Genomic DNA, 18,782 nt, shown 5'->3' with positions numbered 1-18,782 from the left:
GCAGTCGTTTTATTTGGCGATTTTGACCTTTAAACGGTCCAATAATGTTATGTAATATTCGCTGTTGATGGTCCTTCTGTTTTTCAAGATCCATGCCAGCTTTGGAGCTGGTTTGTCATGTGCAGTCCACTCGGATGACTGTCGATGTGCCGGTGTGTAATTTTGGAGGAATATTTCACCCACTGACACATATAGACGCAAAAATTCGGTTTTATTACGCTTGACCTTCTTCAAACACTACTCGGAATCATTGACTCGTCGTTGTTTTGGTTCAAAAGTGTGCTAGCGTGGCACCCACTTTGCACAAAGCTTTCCCATACCCAAATATTCATGAATGTATGGTGTAGAAGTTCATTTTATATCTGATATTTCGTTTAATTTCAATTTTCTGCCGTTCAAAATCTTTTTATGTATTGTTTTAATGTCACAACATCTAAACTTGACATACTAATCCTTGATGGTTGATTTTCCTGGGACAGTCAGGTTTTTACTTCAACTGGATTTTTCCCTTCAAAAGACAATATTTTATCAATACGCGAAATTCCGCTTTATCCATTTTTTTGTAATAAACATAAAAGTTACTTCACTCTAATTGCTATAATTCAGAAACTAAGGTTCATTCGTTTATCATCAAAATCATTATGATTTAATTCGATTTGACTTCTTATATAATATTATTAATTTATATTAAAATAAAAGAAAGATTTAATTAATTATTTAAATTAAATTTATTGCAACTTTTAACAGCCTCTGATAAATGTTTTCGTAAACTTAAATGCTTCCGACAAAACACTTTAAATGAAATCCTTGCACCGATTTCAAATACGGTAATTGTAATACCAGTCCAGAAATTATAAAAGTAGTATTAAAAAAGCAGTATTAGTATATTTTATTAAAAAATAAAACAGGGTCACACTGCATAAGTGAGGTCTCACGCTAGTTCACACACACTGATACAAACGTTTGTCATCGCCAGTTTTTGTTACGTGAAAAATTTGTCAAAGGCTGATTTTATTTAGTTTAAAGTGCTCAAATAATTATATTTCCTAGCAAAAGTGCATTAAACTAATAGTACAAATGTATTAATATAAAAAGGTATGTATTCTATCGCTTCACCTACATTTCAAATGTTTTTCGCAAGAAAAAAATCGTGTACAGTACAAACGTGGCCGCGAATGCGAAAATACCCATTAATATAAAATCTATTTTGAAAATTGTTGTGAAAAGTGTATGTCTTGGATTAGTAATGGTGTGGTGAACGTATAGTGCATAAAAAAAATATTAGCGAAAATGTGTATTTTGCTAACGTGAAAAATAATGCGTGTTTGCTTGTCTGTTGGTCGCCATTTTGAATTTTTGCTAAAATGTTCCCTCCCCACTGTTGTGTGTTTATTGTTCGCCCATGAGAAGCGTGTATGTGTAAACACATATTTATTATGCATGTATGTGTGTGTTATATGCATTCAATTGACTGCTTATTTATTTATGTGTTGTTTTTTGTTTTTACTATGACAACGAAGCCACATCAACAATTAAGTATACATCATAAAGTTATGTGTGTGTTCGGCTTGCATGAACACAAAATGTGACAAATACTCTTAAGGGGATTAAAAATCGAAAAATCAACAAATTTATAAGATTACTGATATCATATTTTTTACTCTTCCTTTGCAGCTTAATAACTGCAATTATTTTGTAAATCGCTCGACAAAAAGTGATACGAAGTAGATTGGAATCGGGGAATCTTGGGAGGAAAACCAAAACGCCCAAGTATGGAGAGTTTATTCCAATCATATCCAGAGGATGCACGCCGCATTGGCGAAGAGTATCTATCAAGTCTCACGGATTTGAATTGCAATAGCAAGCCGCTCATCAATATGCTCACAATGCTCGCAGAGGAGAACATCAACTATGCCCAAGTTATCGTGCGCGTGGTGGAATATCACATCAGCCAGGTTAAAAACTAATTAATTAACTGCTACAAACACAGATATACACAGTTAAAAACAAACAAAAAACAGGCATCTATACATATACATACATAAAGTGTAAAATGTGTTCCGAGACCTCGTAACGAACACCGCCCGATCGGCAGTTGTGTTAACTCATGTTCTCCATGTCCAAAATGTATTAGTGGCCTTAGGTCTATCACATTTCTGATTTAAAAAAATATCAATAATTTCGATCGTTCGATTAATAATTAACAGCAACAATTACAGCATTGTTGACGATCGATCAACTCGATATACAAATTAGTGATAGGTTTCCATTTCTGTCAACGATGGAGCAGCATAAAATGCTACAATTTAATGTATTGCATAATTCAATCATCATCCTTTCTTGCCATTTAAAAATTTTTCCGGCCAACAGATATTAAATTGTATTATCTTACAATTGTCTGTCGGTTTAGGATATATAAAATTTAAAATCGAAATGTGTGATTCACTTGAAATTTTTTTATTGGATTTTAAGCAGAGACTGATTTATCCTCCACAAGGTAAGACGTTGCGTTTACTTAATATTTCTTTTCTTCTTATCCTCGTTATCCTTGAAGTACATAAAATACACAAAAAAGAAATAGAAAAGAAAATTGCAATAAAAAGAAAAAATACTTAAACAATTGTGATGAAGTTGTCTTTTATTTTATACAAAAACATTGACAAATAATAACTGCCAATAAAAACAAGCAGCGATTTCTGTTGAAAAAGAAAAAGAGAGAACATCAAAAACAATTTGGCCAAAACAAAGGATACAAATTTTAAAGGATCATCATTGTTGTACACATTTTTGTTTTTTTTTTTTAAGACTATGAGTTTAAAGCTATCTATAACAATTTTAACACACTCAAAAAATGTAATTTTGCGCATTTTCGTATAAATACGTAATAAATATTTATACTTATTGATTTCTGCCACAATCGGATTTATTGTTTGCCAAGATATCGGTTTATTCAATGACACTTAATGAAATTTGGTAGCAACTGTAGATGTTTGCTAATTTTTGGCTTTAATCTACTGTCCCCACTTCCCTTAATAACATGGAGATTCATCTGTGTACATCAGCTGTCGTCGTCGTCGTTCTCGTCATCGTCGTCGTTGTCAATCGTGATCGGGACATTGTGAATTGATGATGTGTCTCATTGATCTGTGTCCTCACACAACTCCGCTAGCGACGTTGCAGAAACTTATGTTTTATTTATTCTTACCTATCTTACCAAATCAAACAGGTGCCGCCAGAATTCAAATTGCCCATACTATATTTAATTGATTCAATAATTAAGAATGTGAAAAGCAGTTACGTCCAGCTGTTTGGGCAATGTATAGTCAATATTTTTCTCCACGCCTTCGAATCGGTAAGTCCTAAAGTAAAACCTTAATTCTCTCAAACAACTGATACCAACTTCAATACAAACTTGTGTTATTTCTATTGGAATTTTTAGGTGCAACATTCGCCGTCTCAGGTCTTGGAAAAGGTCAGAGAACGCATGTATTTATTGCGACAGACCTGGAACGAGGTATTTCCGGCCTCCAAGATGTATGCGCTGGATGTGAAAGTAAAACGCCTCGATAACAATTGGCCCATCACAGCTAAACCAAGTCAGGCCACAAAAATACACGTTAATCCGGCCATACACGTGAATCCCGATTTTCTTAAGACGGTAAGCCATTGAATATGAGTACTAAATGAAAAGCACACAATCAAATAACTAAACATATTGTGGAACCACAGGGAATGGTGTCAATGCCTGTGAACAACACATTACAAAGCGACATGGAGGAGATTCTTCAGGCCAAAACTCGGGAGCTGTTGGAGCTAAAGAAACGAAAGCTTGAACTGGAATTGGAACAAACTAAATTGCATTTAAAGGAACAGGAGCGTCAACTTAGCCAGGCCACCGATGCCATTTCAGTTGCCCCTATGACGGTGCCAGCTCCCACAACATCGTTGCGACCACCTGGCATGGAGACCATAATAGCTCCAACTGGAGCTGCTGTTGCACCAATGTATCCCAGCGGAATGCGTCAAATGCGACCCATGGCACCTGCAGTTGCCGGTGGCATGCCGCCAGTAATTGGACAACAACCGGTAAGTACTTATTCATCACTTTCCCCAAATATCGGACGCTCTAACGATAAGGGCTATTGCAGCCGTTTGCGAATAAACCAAAGGTGCACCCGGTTAATCCGGCTATGCTGAGCTCGGTGCGTCAAAGGGATCCACGACTGGCGCGCCAGCAGCAGTCGCAACCATCGTCGCAAATGGCAGCTCCAATGCGCACTGCTGATCCGCGTTTGGAGAGCCACAAAACATCTTCCTCCTCATCATCGTCAACACACAAATCTAGTCGCTCACGTAGCAAATCTCCAATGCGTAACTCGGGCAGCAGTCGGTCCAGCAAGAGCGTCAGCAGCAGCAACCATCATCATAGTTCGTCCAGTGGAAACAGTAGTCGCAAGCGTAGCGAGTCGAAGAGTTCCACGGCATCGACATCGTCGTCTGGCTCCGATGGTAGGCATAAAAGCAGCAACTCCGGAGGATCGCCGGTTAAGCGGTCATCAAGCTCCCGTGATAAGCCATCGAGTAAGGAGCAGAACGAACGCTATGTCCACAATGGCGGATCGCCTGTGCCTTCGAAGCGCAAAAGCAGTTCACCAGCCAGCTCACCAGCAAAATCAAAGCGTAATGCCACACACAAATCTTCGTCAACCTCTTCATCGTCATCGTCAAGGCGTGATGGTGCTAGTAGCAAGCCAAGCAGTTCCAACAATCAACGTTCCCGCAGTCGCTCACCCATTTACAAAGATGTGGATATGCGCAGCGTAACACGAAGCAAGTCACCAGAGGTGGCCTCGGGACAAGGAGCACCATCAACAGCGACTGCAGCGAAGATCCAAACAGCAGCAGCAGCTACAACAACGCCAGATACTGCACTCAACGCAATCGATTTAGAGAAACGTAAGAAACCATTTTTAATTCTAATCTCACATTTGTTAGCCAACAGCCAAGTCGAGATCGAAAGCGAAATCGAAATCGATACCCGTAGGCATGCAAATGACAAAGTAGTTGAAATATTCAGAAATTACAAACCAAATTGGCGGCACCATGGGCTCACACCTGGCCAAGGTCAATGGGGAGGAGGGGTTGTTGTGGGAGTGTGTTGATCGTTTTTCAATCGCATGCAACTATTTGCATATATCCGATTCATGCAGTTGATGAACCTTCAGTTGTCCACAAATTGTAAGTAAATTGCAAAACGTAAGCTTAAACACATGAAAGCAAATCGAATACGGAGAAGGCTGATACGCTGTAAATCCCTATGAACATTTGATATTGTTGATAAGCTTATTAACTTGCTACAAAATATTCATTGGTAATATTTCAACTGTTGGAAATCCTGGCATTGTCTCAGAAGAATTTCATATTGAAATGTTTGATAGTATATACAAATAATTGGTGAGTTTATTCACTCGTTGCTCCACTCGGCACATTTTCTGTGGCTATATTTATCTATATATATTTATTTCAAAATTTTACTCAATATTATTTAATAATAACATATTTAGAACATTTTTTAATACTTAAGAAATATATTGAAGTTTACTAAAGAAACAAGAGAAACCAACTTACTAAAAGATGAAAAAGAAAACAAATCCAATAAAAAGTGTTTTAAAACCTTTTGCATTCCAGTTGTTTTAATTACATAAAATAATGCAAAACTTAGCCAGGTGTCGCCTTTGGTGTAATTTTAAGTCTATTTACTTTGTGTAATTGTATAAACTAAAGATACATATGATCCGTGATAAACGATAAATAACTGTGATGCAATTGTACCTGATAAAAAATCAGTTGATAAAAACTAAGAAGAAATAAAGACTGCAGTTTTTAAATTGTTGTTGTTAACGTCTAAAAAAAACTTTTAAACAATTCCTATTTAATATTAAAACTTTTCATAAACAAACTCATATTTATTTAAGTGTATTGTAGCTGTATTATCATAATACAATCCTCCGATAATACGTCTCACACTTTACCTGTTTAAATATCTACGTATATATTATATTATTTTTATTACACCTATTTTTATTATTTTTTATACTTGTAGAACGGCACTTTGTTTTACTATTTTTCAATTTCTTTTATTTTTTGTTAATCTAACTCGATTCCTATACGGATCTAAATCAAATCTTCTAGTATTATTATTGTTTCTTTATTATGATTTTCCACTAATTTTTCTAGCTCATTTGCTGTGCCTGGTGTTTGTTGATGCCCTAAAATATTGATCATTTTAATTCTTAATTTCTTAATTTTTTTTTATTTAATTTTAAACTCTTAATTTAATTAGGCCGTGAGTCATTTTTCGTAATATCATAGTTTTCGTTTGGCACAACCAAAATTCCTTAATCGTTTGTTGGAAGCCTAAAACAATTCTAGCTACATTTCAAATACTTGAACCAGGGCCTCGTCCATCAGCAACTGTTGCTGCTGCTGCTTCCAGTACGACGCCGCATTTAGAGGCACAAATAATGGACGTCGATATGAGGCCATTTGCCTCGTTGTCGTTGGCCAAGCCAGCGACGCCGCCGCCTCCGGTAATAACAATCGGCAGACCGTCAGCAACATCTAATCCAGAATCGAGCAACAGCATCACCGGCACAACAAACGCTAGCAGCGACTCCAACGCATCGAACAGTTCCTCCAAATTGCCCACAAAAGTGTCGTTCAAAATACAAAAACCGTTTAATAAATTAGAAAAATCTACAGCGCATTTATCAACAGCATCACTGCTAGCAGCAACCACCATCGCACCACCATTAACAGCTGATGTCGCCAACGTGAAGCAACCGTCACCTGCACCCTCTTCTTCGTTGCAACAGTCAATTAACAAATTGATGAATCCTGCTCAGACGCATGTTGGCGGCGAGAAACGTTCAGCTGGTCAACTGCCCTTAGATCACGATGACGTTGAAGAAGATGAACATCTCCAACAGCCACAGCAGAAACGCAGCAAATCAGCCAAATTGGATGCGTAAGTATAGAAGAATATTATATCATTACTATCTATATTATTGTAATTTGCATATTAATTGTTATGAACTGTTTCCAGACTCTTTGGCAGCGAGGATGTCGATTTGCGTCGAGTGTTGCCCGGCAAACCAGTTGCGATTGGTCCCAGTAGTGTAATTGTCGTTGAGGATGACTCTATGGATAACTGCGACTCTGATAAAGTGAGCCAGATTTACTTTATAAATTCCAATTTGTGACTAAATTTGATTTCAATTATCTTCTATTAGCAATCTGCAAAAGCTTCCCACAGAAAACCATCGCTGGATGAACTCCGCGCCAAACTTGCAACAACTGCTCGCAATAACCAAAAGCTCTCCAAGGGCGGTAAGTACCTAGAACATCAAGTGTTTGTAATTCAACCCAACCTAACTACTTTGCACACATATATAGAAAAACTGAAGGACCATCCTGTAACCCAACGTCTCAAACAACTGGCAGAATTGAAGCCCAACGATGACTCGCAGGAGGCGCACGATGAGACAATGCGCACGATACTGAGTCAAGCGCAGGAGATGTTTGAGAATCATGGCATGAATGAGGATCAATACAAAGATCTAGTCACTAAAGTGGTGGCTATGAACGAGAGCAGCAAATTGAAGGACAATCGCAGACGCGATGCCGCCGATGATGAGGATTCAGATCGAAATGCAGCTCGTGACGCAGTGTTACGCAAGCGTATTCCAAAGCTAAAGGGCAACGAGAATCATGCCTCTAGTTCACCACGTAGCGACAACGATCCTCGAGGATTCGAGGATCTTGTAAATAATGAAAAGGCTCAGGCGCAATCCAAGCTATCCAAGTCAAAGCGGGACGGCAAGCGACGAAAGCCAAGCAAGTGGGGAGAGCAGGTGGATCCAGCCGCTGCACAGCGTGCTGCATGGCAGTTGTCTCAAAACAACAATAACAATAATAATAATAACAACAATAAACGTATGCCTGTTGCAAATGTCGCAGCTGGCGGTGCTTTTCGAAGCACGCCTTGGCAACATCCTCCGATGGTTATAGCACAATCTGCAGTGCCACCGCCACCACAGCCGCCGACAATGATGGGCATGCCGAATGTGGCACCGGCTGCTATGACCAAAGCCATTAACTCGCTGGATAATCCCATGGCGGACATGGTGCGTAGCATAACCATTGATGGGGGCAGCAAGGAGATACGTTTCTATAATCAAGTGGCTGTTATTTTCATGGATGGCGATGAGCCGCACGAGATTGGATTCCAGCATGGCCAACGGGCTATTTATATTGATCACAATGAGCCGCTAGCCTTAAGTTTCAATGATGATTACAAACCCTTTCAACTGGAAGGTCAACTGCATCGCATACGCTTTGGCCACCCCTCACGTGAACTCTACATCGATGATCACTGGTACGAAATCTACTTTGGTGGTCCTCCCGTTTCGCTGCCCATTGGCAACAAACTTCATGTGCTGAAGGCAGAAGGACCTCCACCAAATGTGGACATTGGACGTGTGCGCCGTGATCTGGTTGTAGGCAAGATCAACATGATTGTGGATGCCCACACCATTGTCCCACTCTTCCTGGATGGCCGGCAGCAGACGTTCCTTTTGGGTGCCGAACAGCATTCACTCCAGTTTGTAGACAGCTTTCTGTACGCTTTGCTCGACGGACAGCTGCAGAAGCTTGAATACGGCGGATTGCCCAAAAGCATGAAGCTCAATGGTGGACGCAATTGTTTTATACGTTTTGGAACTCTACCCAAGGGTGTTCAAGCCGGCAAAGCACATGTCCAAGATATGGTGTACATCAAGACCGATGCACCTGCTGAACCACCACAGCCTCCACCATTACCTGTGCCAGTAGCTGCTCTAATACAGGGAATTACGCCTCTAGACCAGCCGACTGCAAGTTCAATAGCTGGAGCCCCCGCGGGAGGAGGAAATGCAGCAGTGTCGCTCCCAGCGGCTGCAGCAGCGCTCAGCAATCTCAATATCGATGAGCTTTTCCAGAAGCTCGTTTCGTCTGGCATTATTGGGGCACCTTCCACAGTCCCGGCTCCAGTTACGAGTAACGTAAGCGTTCCTGGATTGGAGGTTACATCCAGCTCAAACAAAGACGCAGCTCCTGCAGTAGCAGTCCCTGTTCCCGCAGCAGCACCTAGCGAGCCCATCAAACGAATCGATCTAAACAAACCGGATACCATCAAGACGCGCCAAACAGCGGTCATCGCAACGCTTTATTTGGGCATGCAGTGCAGCAGTTGCGGTGTGCGCTTCCCACCTGAACAGACTATCAAATACAGCCAGCATTTAGATTGGCATTTCCGACAGAATCGCCGTGAGCGTGACTCCACGCGTAAGGCAACATCGAAGCGCTGGTTCTATGATCTCACTGATTGGCGACAATACGAGGAAATCGAGGACGTGGAAGAGCGCGAAAAGAACTTTTTGGAGGCGCAGGGTCAACAGCTTGGTCCCGATGCTGCCGACGAGGTGTCGCAGCAACGTTCTATGGACTCGCCTATGCCCAGCTGTGCGGCCGGAACGGATGACGTTGATCGGTGCTGTGATATGTGTCATGAGAAATTTGAGCAGTTTTACAACGAGGAGCTGGAAGAGTGGCATCTGCGCTCAGCTATTCGTGTAGAGGACAAAATCTATCATCCTCTATGCTATGAGGACTATAAGAGCTCCCTAAATCCACCAGCGCCAGTTGTCAGCGAGCCCTCAGCTAATGGTGATGTGGATATGCTTAGTGCCAGTGATGACAATGCTATGGATACTTTAATCAAGCTTGAGGATGATATAAGTAAGTATCGCTAACCATAAGAAAATATAAAAAAAAAACCTGATTTTTATGAACAGTAATAATCGTTTTGTGAGGTATTTGCTGTAGGGAAAGATTACAATTTCCAATTTCCACCATTAGAACTCAACATTTATTTACTAATTCATTTACAGATGATGCCAAAAATCCATCGGAAACCTTGATGGATGACGATGATGATGATGTTATTGTGCTACCCAATGAAGAACCGAGTGTAACAGAGATCGTCGATGATGATGACGATGAGGAATACGTTCCGGTCAGTGTGTCACGTACAGAAGCAGATGTCGATTCGGAGAAAGAGAAGGAGACTGCATCCGCGCTAAACACCGAAGAGGGGCATGAGCAAGGGCTGCAAAAAGAGAAGGAAAACGATCAGCACCAAAAGGCTGAGAATGCTAATGAATCAGATGTGGATGTAGAGATACAGGAGCCAAACATTCCCTTTACCGATCTTGATACATACATTGAGAAGGAACCGCTTCCATTACTGAATGTCAAGATCAAGGAGGAGCCAAAAGACGACGACGAAGATGAAGACGATGACTTCGAAGATGTGGGCACAGTGGTGACATTGTTACCGCTTCCTGAAGATGAGATATCTATTAACAGCAGTGGTAAGTGGCGCAAATGAATACTTTGTCAGTTTCAAATCCTCATTTTGAATCCTATTAATTTAAATGTCTTCCGAACAGAAACACAAACGCAAACGATTGATTCATCTGCCTCGCCAGCAACTATAGAGCGCCCAGCATCGGTTGCATCGCTCTCAATGCCGGCTCATGAGGATGAACTTGAACTGGAGCCAGTTGGGCCAGCGCCGGGGACGTCATCCGAGGCTGATTTTAATGGTGAGAATCCGCAGGAGACACATAATCTGAGCGCAGCTGGACCGGCTCCAGCGTTACCTTTGGCTAGCATAGTTAATAAAATAAAAATAAATATAACTAAGAATACAAGTAGTAATAGTCATAATAGTGCCTCAACAACAACAACGACGACAACAACAACAGCAGCAGCAGCAACGGACTCGCAAGTGTCTGCAATCAGTGTAATTGGTGGCTCTGGAAATACCGATGGGCAGCACCAGCTGCAGCAGCAACAACAGCAGAATAATTCAATAGAAACCATTTCCACAATTCCAGTTCTGTGTGGAGGCAATATGTTTGTCCCCAAAATTGCCACCAGCAGTTCCACAAATGCACCACCTGCTAACATTAGTTCAATATCGGTGATTGGCAGCAATTACGGCAGTAGCAGCAGCAACAACAACAACAACAGCACCAACGGCAGTAATAACAATAGCAACAATAGTGCCGCTTCGCGTTCAAATACAGCGACGGTATCTTCAATGGGAGCTCCGGCATTGTCAACGACTTCCAGCAGCGGGAATGCGACAGCGCCCACTGCTCAAAGGTCGACAACACCGCCGCCAACTGCTGCAGTTGAAGCTGATCCTGAGCCGATCATAGAACAAAAGCCAGCGTTACGAAACGTCACATTAAAGAAGACTAAGAAAGTTCAAAATGGTGTTGAAACATCGGGCCTCTGCTCCATTATGTAAAGAAGCAGGAGGAAGAGGCACTTACATACATTACTATATATATTCCTACTCTCAATCAGTTTTTAATTAGCAATTTACAAATTATTTTAGAACGTTACTTAGTTTTAAACGATTTACAGACGTGTGATCGATCGAAGCGCGTTTTTCTTTTCTGTAGGTACCCATCACAACCTTCAGTATAAACACCGCCCCGCCTGGGCAGCGCTACGGGCGTAACACTTAACTTATTTTCTAACGGTAATGCAAATAAAACTAATTTTACACGAATAAAAGGAAAAATAATAAGTATACATAATTTGTGATAATTTTATAACACCTGAGAATAAATACAATTACACAAATCAAGCTTATATTTCATTATATCATGTAATGTACATCTGCTAATCTGAAACAATAAATCAAAAGCTGAATTTAATATTTTATTTTATTCGTTATTAATCCTTGTATATCTGATTATTTTAAATATATAAATACTTGAATTTCAATAAAAATAACTACTCAAAAAAAAAATAATTGTCTTTTATTTGTAAACCTACAACTTTTTTCTTAACATTGTTATTTTTTTTAAAGATTCAATTCACAGGGGCGCGCGACTAAAGTGTTGTGTAATGGTTGGTTATATATTTTGACACAACATCGTAGCTCTGAGCTTTCTTCACAAAGCAATAATCTGAAGTATAAATTATATACGATGTATGCGCATGTTGATGTATTTATCTCATATTGATGTATTTTTTAAGCCACTAAAAAAATGCTTTTACTTGTTATGTATGTCTATTTAAAATTTCGCGCAAATTCTTATACGTTTTGGTAATGTATACCATTCCACATAAAAATTATTTGGACTTCTGTTATTTGTTTATTTTGATTTAAAAAAAAAATAGTATTAAAAATTTAGTTATAAATAATTTTAAAATATCTGTAGGTATTTTTTGCAAAAATTATCGATAACATCGATTTTAAAATAAATTTTGTCAACATTAATATATCGACAGTGTTACCGATAATTTTACTTTCCATGCACGTGGGCCTGTTTAGTGTTTAAATTTATTGAATATAAAAAAGTAGTTAAACAAATGTCTTCGTCTTTTTTTTTAAAGCCAGGCGCGGCTAAACAAGCCAACAAAAAACGCAAGGTCAGTATCATACATCGAAACTTACAGCCCAACAATACTGACGGCACTCTCAAAACATAGAATATTGCGGCAAAAGCAAAAAAAGGCGTCACAAAACCAGGGAAACGTACCCAAAATGCAGCAGCTCCACCGCCTAAAAAACAACGACGAGCCAAAGTTGATGATGAGGAAATCGCCAGTGATGATGATGAGTATGGCAGTGATGTGGGCGGTGATGCACTCACCTTCTCAGCTGACGAAGCAGAAGAAGCTGAAACACCACAAGACAAACGTTTGCGTTTGGCCAAACAATATTTGTCGGAGATTGAGAGACAGGAGGCGGAACGTGCTGAAGATCGGGAGCTAAGCAAAAGCATCGAACAACGCCTGCAGACTGAGTATCTGGATAGTGTGGGGCGATTAAGACGCAACATTGCTGGCAACATTAAATCATGCATCATAGAAGGGAACCTCAAACACAAGCTCCATCACACGCCGTTGTGTGCTCTTGCCCTAAGTGCGGATGGCAAATACCTCTATGCTGGCGCAAAGTCGCAATATGTGCTTCGTTGGTGCACGGAGAGTGGCAAAGTTCTGGGGAAATGCGATGTGTTGCCGCATCGCGAGGAACCCGAAACCGGCAAGAAGCGAAGATCCCATGTTATTGCCATATGTCTGTCTAGTGATATGAAGTTCATGGCTATTGCTGAGGGCGGTCCCCACATACAGATCTGGTGTCCACAGACAATGAAGCATGTGAAAACCTTTAAAGGCCACAGGGATAATGTTTCTGCATTGGTTTTTCGCAAGGGAACGCATGAATTGTACTCAGCGGCCAAGGATCGTTCAGTGAAAATATGGTCTTTGGATGAATTGGCCTATGTGGAGAGCTTGTAAGTTAAAGATAGCTTTGCAAATGGAGTTATTGATATTAATTAAACTGTAATTTGTCTGAAGGTTTGGTCACCAGACGGCTGTCACAAGTATAGATGCATTGAGTCGCGAGAGAGCAATTACTGCTGGCGGTTCTGATTGCTCATTGCGCATTTGGAAGATAACGGAGGAGTCGCAACTGATATACAACGGACATAAAGATGGCATTGAGTGTGTCAAACTGATCAACGATGAGCATTTTGTATCCGGCGGCGTTGACGGGTAAAATATACTTCTCTTCAAATAGTTTCCACAATATTAAGTTGTCCCTTTTTTATTTCAGTGCAATTAGTCTGTGGAGCGCATTAAAAAAGAAACCAATCTGCACAACACAATTAGCCCATGGGAAGGGAGATAATGCTGTAGCGAACTGGATAACAGCAATAGCCGTGGTGGTCAACACGGATCTGATTGCGACAGGTGCGAAAAGTCAGAATATCAGAAATCAAATGTAACTGCAACTTGTATATATTTTTCAGGTTCCTGCGATGGATGTGTGAGGCTTTGGCAAGCAAATCCGAATGCACGAAAACTTCAGCAGATGAATAGTATATCGATTGGAGGCTTCATTAATGGTCTGACGTTTAATGCAGATGGCACAAAACTTTATGTGGCCGTTGGTCAGGAGCATAGGTTGGGGCGTTGGTGGCGGCATAAAGACGCCAGAAATAATATAGTTGTAGTTGACATTAAGTTACAGAGCACAACCAGCAAATAGGTTAAATGTAAGCTTTAATAATGTTGTACCTAGAAGAAATCGGCCGACTGTATTGTATGTCGATCTTCAGTTAAGACATAAAACTGTTTATAATGAAAGAAAGCGATTTGATATTGTTTTATTATTTTATATATATATATATATATATATATATATATATATATATATATATATGTATTAAACAGTATGTCATTGAACATTGTTCTTTGATGGGTTTAAATATAGTTTAATGTAAAGTGCTTGCTCCAAAATACCCTATGCTTTAACAATAATCAGTCTCCATAATGGGAGCGGATCTCAGTCTAGTAGGTTAGGGATTTCCAAGTTTTTAATTAGCAGCACTGATAGAATCGTATCATCGTTGCAACTACTGTAACCCTTGAATTTGGAACGCTTCTGGCAATTTTTTTTTACCAGAAGGAATGGGGATAAGTGAATAAAATTTGGGTTTGTTGTGAAACATGCCTTCCACTGTTCAGAGCACAAGTGTTGTAAATTTGAACCTGAGGAAAAAAAAATATACTAATCTACTATATCAGTATAGCTAGACAGAATTTTTTTTGGTTTGTTTGAACAAACAAGCCAACATTTCACTTCAATTGACGAGATTGGAGACAGGCTCCATGCCGCTGCACGGAAAGACTCGTTATTCTGTGTGTACAGAGTTGCCCAGATTGCGCTTTTCATATCTTCAAATGAGTTTATATTTCGGATGGCCAAATAATAATAGATTGCCAATTTATCAATTAATGTGGCAGTTAGTTGTACTCGTTCACCGAAAACTTTTTCAGTTTCATCAAATTTACCAATCCCGTTATTTTCACGAGATCATAAATATATAGTACCTACATACATACATACATCTTGTGGATTTTCATAGTAGTTTGAATCCCTTCCAACAGGTATGTATGTATGTATATCCCCAACAGGTAAAACTATCCAATGCCGGTTGTTCTGGAGTGGGCAGACGCTCTCTTGTTTTTCCGCACAATTTGTGTTTTACAGTATTCTGGGGTATAAACTATTTCTTAGGCAATTTTTTTTTAATTCTACAGTATTTTTACCGCATAATTGTGCGATCGTTATCGGCGTATATATACTTTTTAGTATAAAAATACTGAAAAGTTCAATAAAAATATTTTCTCTGTTAGAAGATACACTAATGGAATAAATAAAGGGTTTTATTAGAACGTTTATTTTAGAATGTCCAATTTTTTTTAAAGAACTGCCAAGCTGACTCCATGTAAGTGTAGCCAGCCAAGGTGCATTACAAGAACTTGAGTTGTTAAAAGTCCAATTCAGTGTTGCTGTGGTCACACCTGAAAATTAAGAGCTTTAAAAAGCTCATTTTTAGGAAACACTTGGGTTGGATTGGTTACAAAACAGCTAAAATGCAAAGAAAAGCCGGTGGCGGAGTTTTCAGTTATTTTAAGACGGAGGCAGGACGAAAGCTTGTCTTTTTTGCAGCTGGCACAACGACAATTGGTCTGTGTGTGGCCAACTTTGTGCCACACACCTTTGGACTTCAATACTACCGCCAATTTGTGCAGTGCTATCAGTGGGTGAGCGAACGAGGACAGAACGATGGAACAATGTTTATCAAATTATTTAATTGAATTACAGAAATGGCATTGAACGCGAAGTGCCACCAGCAGTGGAGCAACGGGTGCACAAAGCTATGGAGCAACTGAATGTAGATCCGCGGGAAGCGAAGTTTATTAAAACATTCACGGTCTTTGGCTTTGACCTTTTCCAAGCGGGTACTACCAAGTTCCGCTTTGGCGGTGCATTAGGGATTCCCGTGAACTACGCTTACAATAGCATTGGTGAGATTAAGCGCGCCGACATTCGATTCCGCGATCAACAAATCAAGTGGAGCTCCGACAACGGCAAACTGCTTGAAGAGGCAATCGTTTTGACCGAGGATGAGCAGGTGTTTGGTTTGAGCAAAGCGATACTCCAGCTGCAGACGCATCGTGTGCTGATGAACTCGGTATTCCCCAGCGTGAGCTTCCTTATGGTGTACACGTTAGGACGCTATCTCAATATGCATCTTAATCTCTTTGCAAAACATGGCAGCGTAAGTTGAATGGATTGGTTATTATTATAAGAACGTTGCTAATCATTCTTATAGGTGCGTTGCGTTATGTACGGCATTTTGGGCTTGTTTGGCATTGGCAGCTGGTCATTCATGAAGGACTTTAATCAAGTGACTACCGACGCGGATATCGATAAAAAACTAGCCGCACTGGGGCCACAATATGTAGCCGCTGGCGTCAGTTATTACGACAAGCAGCTAAAAAAGAACATTGCGTTGAGACATCTGATTGGCGATGATACCTACACAGCCCTGGGCAATGAAAACTTTTTGCTGCGCCAGAAGACAATGCCGCTGACAGCTCGCAAATCCTTCTTCGAGCAGAAATGGAAGGAACTGCAAAATGCGCAAGCCCAATAAGCGTTTCTTAGTTTGTCTGTTGGTTAATTTATTCTTAAGCCTACAGCTGTTAAATAATAAATAATGAATGTCCAAGTACAAGTAAATAACTCCAAAAGAACTTGACTAGCATCGTGTGTGGCATGGAATTTTGACTAAGCCTAAACTAATACGTAAAATACGATATTCTGTGTCACTTAAAATGTCTCCTCGCCAACCAAATCACTGATGGTGGCCACCAAGCGACGTGAATGCTCCACAGCACACGTTGCCGTTACGAGTCCCAAGTGGATGCAGTAGAGCTCATAGACGCGCACCTTCTGTGGTGACAACTTGGGGAAGCACAGTTCCACCAAGTCACTATAATAATCCATGGGCAAGGCGCCTGGTTCAGCCGTTGGTTTCTGTCCATTGCCATTGCCATTGCCACCGAAGCCAGTGGCTAGGAAATGCTGTTGCAAGTCGAGTGGACATTTTAAGTTACTGCCCGATAGGTCCTCAAACCATAGAAAGTACGAGTAATGGAATGTGCGATCCTTCCACATGACAGTGGTCTGGCCCTTCTTTAGATAGCCCCGTGTAAACGCAACCATTTGCCACAGTTTTGACTTAGGCACTAGCTTCGATGGTGGATTCAGCTGACGAAGTTCAGGCGCCAACATTTGACCTGTGCTGCGATTCACATACATAAAATGCACCAGGCCGGGAAAGTCCTCCAGATAGGCATCAATTGAGATGTTACGCGCCGCCTTCACGGCCAGAAATTCTGCCAATTCGAGCAGTTTGGCTTCCACCACAGCCGCCGAGTCGGCCAACTGATCCAATTGATGATTACTGGCGCTGTCGCAGCAGGCAAGCGAAAGAGTGAAAAGTTGCTTCAGTTCCTCAACGAATGCCGGAAGATTGGACTCGATACGCACGAGCAGCTCACGCTCGTAGCTTTTGAAGAACTCCACATACATCTTGCGCAGATTCTCCCAACGTGCTGTGAACTTCTTTACACAAATTTCCAGCTCCTCATGCTTCTGCTTCAGGTAACGTTTAAGAGCCGTCAACGTTTGACTTACAAACGATTCGAGACTCTCATAGGCGGGCTTCAGTGCATCACCATCGCCCTGCTGCTGCACGGCAACAATCTTTTGTAGCACAAAGAAGGTGTCGTAGATGCTGCTGGTTAGCGGCATGTGGCCATACTCAATGAGCTGCAACAGCACCTGGTGACCATGAAGACGCGAGAAATGTACTATGGTTGGCACACAACCAGAGTTCGGATCGTGGGAGACGCCTTGCAGGAATACGGCCACTGCACGTTGTGTTTGCTGCGAATTCAGAGCACGCGCCAGAATAGCCAGAAAAAGCAAATCAGCAGGAGCCAAGGGAAGCGCCAGGCGCGTGCTGTTCAATGCCAGCAGTTTGTGGGATATCAAGAGCATGGCATGGGTTCGCTGCTGTCCACCTGTCTGACGCAGCTGCTCCAACGTGGCGTCTAGGGTCACGTGCACGGTTCTTTTCAGTTCAGGATTGACGAGCAGCTTGGGCATCGCTTCCAGCAGATAAGCTTGCTCTTCCTGACATAACTGTGTCTCATAGCAGTTCAAGCACTGGGTCAGCAACTCCTGCTGCATATGTCCGGCCTGGGCACCAAATAAATTGGCACCATAGCAGTAGCGTGTCAGTGTCATGGCCACGCCCAATTGCCGCGTCAACTGCTCGATCTCAATTTGTCCGATCTTAAGGAAGCTGTAGCCCAAGAGCTCACCAAACACCAAGTTGAAATCATTCTCACACTGGAAGCTGGCATAAGCATTGTCGAACTGGCAATGCATTATTCGCTGCGAGCTGATGATTGGACTAAAGATTTGCAATAATACATTACTGTCCAGGGCAGCTCCAGCTGCTGTTCGACTTGTAGCTGGCAACAAACCTTGGGCAATGGCAATGTTGCAGATTTTGTCGGTTAATGTTGCATTCAGGTTCTGATAGACGACATCGTTGGCACTATTAAACACAATTAGGCCGTTCATTTTCTTATCAGCAGCGCACTTTGTTAAGTGCAAAACCACAACACAAGAAATAAATACACAGCTTTCTTTGTAGTGTTGCCAAGCATCGGAATGTTTCGTGATAAGCGCAAACCGTCTGTAAAATGTGTAAATTTTT

The 18,782-nt window shown here is 41.0% G+C and overlaps 4 protein-coding genes across 6 annotated transcripts; 3 read left to right on the top strand and 1 right to left on the bottom strand.

Annotated features, from left to right (window-relative positions):
- The first annotated feature begins 935 nt into the window (after positions 1-935).
- On the top strand, positions 936-11,827 carry LOC117567002 (uncharacterized). Of its 3 annotated transcripts, none has more exons than XM_034246680.2 (12): positions 936-1,095; positions 1,675-1,955; positions 3,227-3,352; positions 3,440-3,658; positions 3,730-4,086; positions 4,149-4,956; positions 6,457-7,027; positions 7,106-7,226; positions 7,293-7,389; positions 7,456-9,837; positions 9,990-10,472; positions 10,551-11,827. In XM_034246680.2, the coding sequence occupies exons 2-12, from the start codon at positions 1,773-1,775 to the stop codon at positions 11,417-11,419; spliced, it is 6,216 nt and encodes a 2,071-aa protein (XP_034102571.1). In that variant the 5' UTR covers positions 936-1,095; positions 1,675-1,772; the 3' UTR covers positions 11,420-11,827. The 3 variants fall into 3 exon arrangements, with proteins under 3 accessions (XP_034102571.1, XP_034102573.1, XP_034102572.1); XM_034246682.2 differs by having other exon boundaries at positions 6,778-7,027; positions 10,551-11,826; XM_034246681.2 differs by having other exon boundaries at positions 6,763-7,027; positions 10,551-11,826.
- Positions 11,828-12,412: 585 nt separating this feature from the next.
- On the top strand, positions 12,413-14,291 carry LOC117570819 (U3 small nucleolar RNA-interacting protein 2). The gene is made up of 5 exons (XM_034252681.1): positions 12,413-12,555; positions 12,616-13,427; positions 13,492-13,689; positions 13,751-13,887; positions 13,947-14,291. The coding sequence occupies exons 1-5, from the start codon at positions 12,496-12,498 to the stop codon at positions 14,183-14,185; spliced, it is 1,446 nt and encodes a 481-aa protein (XP_034108572.1). The 5' UTR covers positions 12,413-12,495; the 3' UTR covers positions 14,186-14,291.
- Positions 14,292-15,513: 1,222 nt separating this feature from the next.
- LOC117570730 (transmembrane protein 177) lies at positions 15,514-16,732 on the top strand. The gene is made up of 3 exons (XM_034252552.2): positions 15,514-15,743; positions 15,809-16,265; positions 16,320-16,732. Exons 1-3 carry the CDS (start codon positions 15,577-15,579, stop codon positions 16,641-16,643), a joined length of 948 nt encoding a protein of 315 aa, XP_034108443.1. The 5' UTR covers positions 15,514-15,576; the 3' UTR covers positions 16,644-16,732.
- LOC117570726 (BLOC-3 complex member HPS1) lies at positions 16,730-18,771 on the bottom strand. Its single transcript, XM_034252548.2, has one exon. The coding sequence runs from the start codon at positions 18,644-18,646 to the stop codon at positions 16,820-16,822; it is 1,827 nt and encodes a 608-aa protein (XP_034108439.1). The 5' UTR covers positions 18,647-18,771; the 3' UTR covers positions 16,730-16,819.
- Positions 18,772-18,782: the final 11 nt, after the last annotated feature.

This window comes from Drosophila albomicans, chromosome 3 (genome assembly GCF_009650485.2).
Source record: "Drosophila albomicans strain 15112-1751.03 chromosome 3, ASM965048v2, whole genome shotgun sequence".
Taxonomy (NCBI): Eukaryota; Metazoa; Arthropoda; class Insecta; order Diptera; family Drosophilidae; genus Drosophila; species Drosophila albomicans.
The sequence above is the reverse complement of the archived record's forward strand: the minus strand, read 5'-3'. Positions and strand labels throughout refer to the sequence as shown.